Here is a 4444-nt window from a genome sequence, read left to right as displayed (position 1 = left end):
GCGCGCTCCGAGGGGGCGGAGGATCAATAGCCGGCACCCGGTAATAAGGTCCTCGGGGGGCGATGGATCACCGCGGCCGCTGTCGGCTGCCCCCGGGCTCCCCCCCGGCGCCGTCCCCCGCTTCCCCGCGGCAGAGCACTGCCCCCGGATCCGCACACGGACTCGCACCCCGCCCGCGGCGCGGCCGCCCCGCCACCACCGGCACCGGGACGGGGCGGCGGCGCCTGCAGGGGGCGCTGCGGCTCCAGCGTTCGGCCCCGCCGCCGCCGCGGGAAGGGCCGCCCGCCCCGGGCCGCCGCCCGCCCTGCCCGGCCCCGCCGCTGACCCGGCCCGGCCCGGCCCGGCCGCTGCTGCTGCTGCCCGGCGGCGCCCGGCCTCGGCAAAGACCCGCTCCGCCTCCGGGCGGCCGCGGCACCGCCGGCCCGCGGCCGCCCCGCGCTCCGCCCGAGGATGCGCCGCTCCCGCCGCGGCCCCAGCGCGGCCTCGGCAAAACAGTAACCGGCGGGGGGGGGAGAAAAAGAGCTCCGGAGGTGGGAGAAGAGAGTGTACTCAAAGTGGCAACAGTTTATTTATTAGCCAAAAATATATACTTTCTTGTACAATTTGGTTCACACATATGTACATTTTTACCGTATGTACAAAAACAAACAACAACAACAAAAAAAAAATCGAAACACCTAATTCTCACTGGACTTCCAAAAACCCTCACGAACTCAGCTAATCCAGATGATAGTACAGAAGCGGGTATTTTTTTTCCTTTTTAGTTTTAACATACGGACATGCTTACAAGTTGTAACTATACAGAGATTTTTTTTTTTTTTTTTTTTTTACAATCATTACAACAAGAATAAAAAATTAACTATGATGATGACAACGCCGATAGAACCATAGCGGCATCAAGTTGGTTCTGGGGCCTGGAAAAAAATGACACAGAAAAAAAATATTTAATAGGATTTCTAGTCAGGCTGGGCTGGCGCAATGCTTTTAACGGTACGTAGCGCTGGTTTTGTTGTTGTTATTTTGTAAAAAATAGATTTCTAAATATAAAAAGTTTTCAGCGTGACTTACAGCGAATTTATTTAGCTACGGAAATACCCCGGGCCCGATCCCCGCGGTCTCCGTCAATCAAAAGCGTAATTGACTTCGGCGACCGCTACGCCGAAGCCGGGACGGCAAGGCTCGGCCCCCGAACTTCTCATCCCAGCTGGGCTCGCCTGCTTTCATGCGTTACTGCCCACCGCCGCTGCCTCTCTCCCGGAGGCTGGCCGACCCCGGCGGGTTGCCGTCGCCGCTGCCGTGCCGGGCAGGCCGGCGGTGCCCGGGGAGAGCCGCGCTGGCCGCGCCCGCTGCGCTCCCGCCCTGCCCGGCCGGGGCGACCCGGCCCCGAGCACCGCAACCGCGCGGCCCCGCCGCCCCCGAACGCGGCTCGGGCCGCCCGCGGGAATCGCTCGCGAAGTCCAGGAGGGAGAACAGCACAAAACCCAAAAAACATATATATATAATCAGAATAACCCACCACGCGCGCAGAGGAAGAGCAAGAAAACCGCCCTGGAAAGGGAACTAAAGAAGCGGAGAAAATAAGCTAACCATTTACAACTCCCTCTATATATCCTTAGGAGACTGAGGAAGCAATCTCTTACCGCCTCTGCACTGGCTGGAAAGCTGTCTTTATTAACTTTTTCTCTACTTCCAAGGCACTAGATCGATCTAAAAAGAGAAGAAAAAAAAAAAAAAAAGGCGTTCCTTTATAGCCCCCGCTTTATTCCCCCCCATCCCTGAATTACGCCTCGAGACTTAAGATCTCTTCTCAGCAAGTTGCAAACACGACAAAACGACCGCTTCGCCGCGGGAGCGACCGTCAAGAGGAAACCGAACCGACCCCGCAGCTCGCCTTACGGCCGGGTCCTTCCCCCAAAGGCGGTTCGAGCAGCAACAACAACAGCAACAAAAATGATCCCCGTCGGAGGAAGGTAATTCTCGGGGTTTGAGACTAACCTGGCGAGCAGGCCCCCCCCGCCGCCGCCGCCGCCCCCGGGGGCCCCGCGGCCGCCCGCCCGCCGCCACCTGCGCTCCGACGGCTGCGCCGCGCCGGGCCGGGCCGGGGGCACCGTGAGAAACGCGGGGGCCGGCGCCCCCCGCCTCGGCCCCAGGCGCGAGGTCCCGCGGGGCGGCCTCCCGCGCCGCGCCGCGCAGCACCGCCGAGCCCCCCGCGGCGGCTGCCGGCCCGTCCCGTCCCCGCCGCGTCCCTCAGCGGTCACCTGCTCCGGCGGGCTCCGCGCTCTGCGCCTGGTCCGCGGGCCGCGGGAAGGCGGCGGCGGCGGCGGCGGGGGGGGCGGCGGGGGCGGCCCCCAGCCCCAGCAGGTGGGGAGTGTTCAGTAAGGCCAGCGGGTGCGGGGCCGGGTGGTGGTGGTGGTGGTGGGCCGGGAAGGCGCGGTTGGTCCAGTTGGGGAACTTGCCCAGGGGGCAGGAGGAGACGAGTCTGTGGGGCGGCGGGGGCGGCGGGGGCGGCAGCGGCAGCGGCTGCGGGGCGGCCGCCGGCGGGGAGCCGCCGCCGGGAGACTTGCGGGGGTTGTCCGGGCTGGTGGCCGTCTCGGCCAGCGACCAGATCTTGGGCTTCGGCAGCGTGCCGGCCAAAGCGCCGTCCGTCGGGGAGGAGGCGGCGGAGGAGGAGGCGGAGGAGGGGGGCGAGAGGTGGTGCGGCGGCGGCTGGAGGGGCGGCTTGAGGGGCTCCAGGCCGGCGGGGGCGGCGGCGGCGGGGAGCTCGCACTTGTGGTGGTGGTGGTGGTGGTGGTGGTGGAGGTGGTGGTGGTGGCGGAGGTGGTGCGGCTCCCCCTCGGCGGCCTTGAGGTAGCGCTCCTCGGAGCCGGGCAGGTCCTCGAAGCCCTCGGAGCCCTCCGAGTCCGTCTTGGAGTCGGAGTGCAGGAGGTCGGCGTCCTGCAGCTCGTCCTCCAGCTCGTCCTTGTTGCTCTCGATGTTCTCGGTGTCGATGTTCTCCAGGTCGATCTCCTCCTCGTCCTCCCTCTTGTCCTCTTCCCCCTCGTGGTCGCTCCCGTAGGAGTTGCCCTCCTCGTCCGTCCTGCTGCGGGGGGCCCAGGTCATTTTATTCTCCTTTTTGAGCCGCCGCCGCGCGTTGGCGAACCAGGTGGAGACCTGGGTGAGGGTCATTTTGGTGATGATGGCCAGCATGATCTTCTCGCCCTTGGTGGGGTAGGGGTTTTTCCGGTGCTCGTTGAGCCAGGCCTTGAGGGTGCTGGTGCTCTCCCGGGTGGCGTTCTTGGGCCGCGACGGGTCCCCGAACTGGTACTGCCCGTAGGGGTAGAAGGCGGGGTGGTGGTGGGAGAAGGCGGCGTGCTGCACCCCCGGGCTCTCCTTCAGCTCGTACTGGGCGCCCTGCAGCGAGAGGGAAGGGGCGGCCCGGCTGAGACGGCGCGCCGGGCCCGGCCCGGGGCCCCTCCACCCCGCCGCCCCGCCGCCGTTACCGGGAGCAGAGCGCGCTCGGCACCAGCGCGGCGGCCGGGCCGAGCTGCCGCCCCGCGCCGCCGCGCTCCCCGGCCCCGGCCGCGCCGGGCACGCTCCGGTCCCCGCAGCCCGGGCCCCGCCGGCTGCGCCCCGGCCGAGGCGGGCGGCCGGTGCCCGCGGGGGGGGGGGGGGGGCGGCCGGGAGGGAGGGCCGCCTCCCCAGGTGCGTGTGCGCGGCGGGGCCGCCGGCAGCCGGGGCCGGTCACCGCAGCCGTCAAAGCCTGCGGGCGGAGGGGGCGAAGCCGCGGGGCCGCCGCTCCAGCCCTGCCCCTCTCCGGCGGGCCCTCCCGGGGCAGGGCAGCGATAACGCCCCGGCCCCCCTGACAGCCCTCCCGGCGTCGTCCCCGGCGGCCCCCCGGGCCGATCCCCAGCGCCGGCCGCGCCCGGGCCGGCCGCGGCCCCAGCGTCCCGGGGAGCGAGCGGCGAGCCCCGGGGGGTCTCTTACCAGCTGGGGGAAGATGGGCAGCTCGGCGGCGTAGGGCAGGAAGGCTCCGTAGCCCTGGGCGGCGGCGGCGGCGGCGTAGGGCGCGCCGTACATGGAGGAGAGCACGTTGGAGAGGGTCCCGGACGGGGCCAGCTCGGCGCCGCCGCGGGAGCCGCCGCTCCCCGGGCGCTCCGCCGGGTAAATCGGCCTGATGTACTGGTAGCCCAGCTGGGGGAAAGACATGGTGGGGGAGCGGGGGCAGGGGAGGGGGGAGGAGGAGGAGGAGGGGGGGGGAAGAGAGGAAGAAGGGAGAGAAAGGGGAGAAAGTAGCAGGGCCGGGAGCGGAGGAGGGAGCCGGGTCGCTCGCCCGCGCCGGCCGCCCGCACTTTCAGCGCCTCCCGCAAACTCCGGCGGACATGGGGGGGGGGGGGAGCCGGGGGTGCGCGGAGGCCGCGGGCTCCCTCCTGTCCTCGGCCGCCGCGGTAAACGATCCGATCGCTTC

At 68.7% G+C, this 4444-nt stretch overlaps 1 protein-coding gene across 1 annotated transcript; it reads right to left on the bottom strand.

Annotated features, from left to right (window-relative positions):
- Nucleotides 1-817: 817 nt before the first annotated feature.
- On the bottom strand, nt 818-4185 carry IRX3 (iroquois homeobox 3). The gene is made up of 4 exons (XM_059824920.1): nt 3964-4185; nt 2259-3390; nt 1641-1707; nt 818-914 (listed from the first exon to the last, which is right to left on the bottom strand). Exons 1-4 carry the CDS (start codon nt 4183-4185, stop codon nt 860-862), a joined length of 1476 nt encoding a protein of 491 aa, XP_059680903.1. The 3' UTR covers nt 818-859.
- Nucleotides 4186-4444: the final 259 nt, after the last annotated feature.

This window comes from Gavia stellata, chromosome 15, assembly GCF_030936135.1.
Source record: "Gavia stellata isolate bGavSte3 chromosome 15, bGavSte3.hap2, whole genome shotgun sequence".
In the NCBI taxonomy this organism is placed as follows: Eukaryota; Metazoa; Chordata; class Aves; order Gaviiformes; family Gaviidae; genus Gavia; species Gavia stellata.
The sequence above is the reverse complement of the archived record's forward strand: the minus strand, read 5'-3'. Positions and strand labels throughout refer to the sequence as shown.

Coding starts and splice junctions, on each gene's coding strand:
- IRX3 (XM_059824920.1), bottom strand. CDS start 4,185: ATGTCTTTCCCCCAGCTGGGCTACCAGTACATCAGGCCGATTTACCCG. Junction 3,391..3,963: donor TGCCCATCTTCCCCCAGCTG/GTAAGAGACCCC, acceptor CTCTCGCTGCAG/GGCGCCCAGTACGAGCTGAA. Junction 1,708..2,258: donor CGCGGAGCCCGCCGGAGCAG/GTGACCGCTGAG, acceptor TTCTCTTTTTAG/ATCGATCTAGTGCCTTGGAA.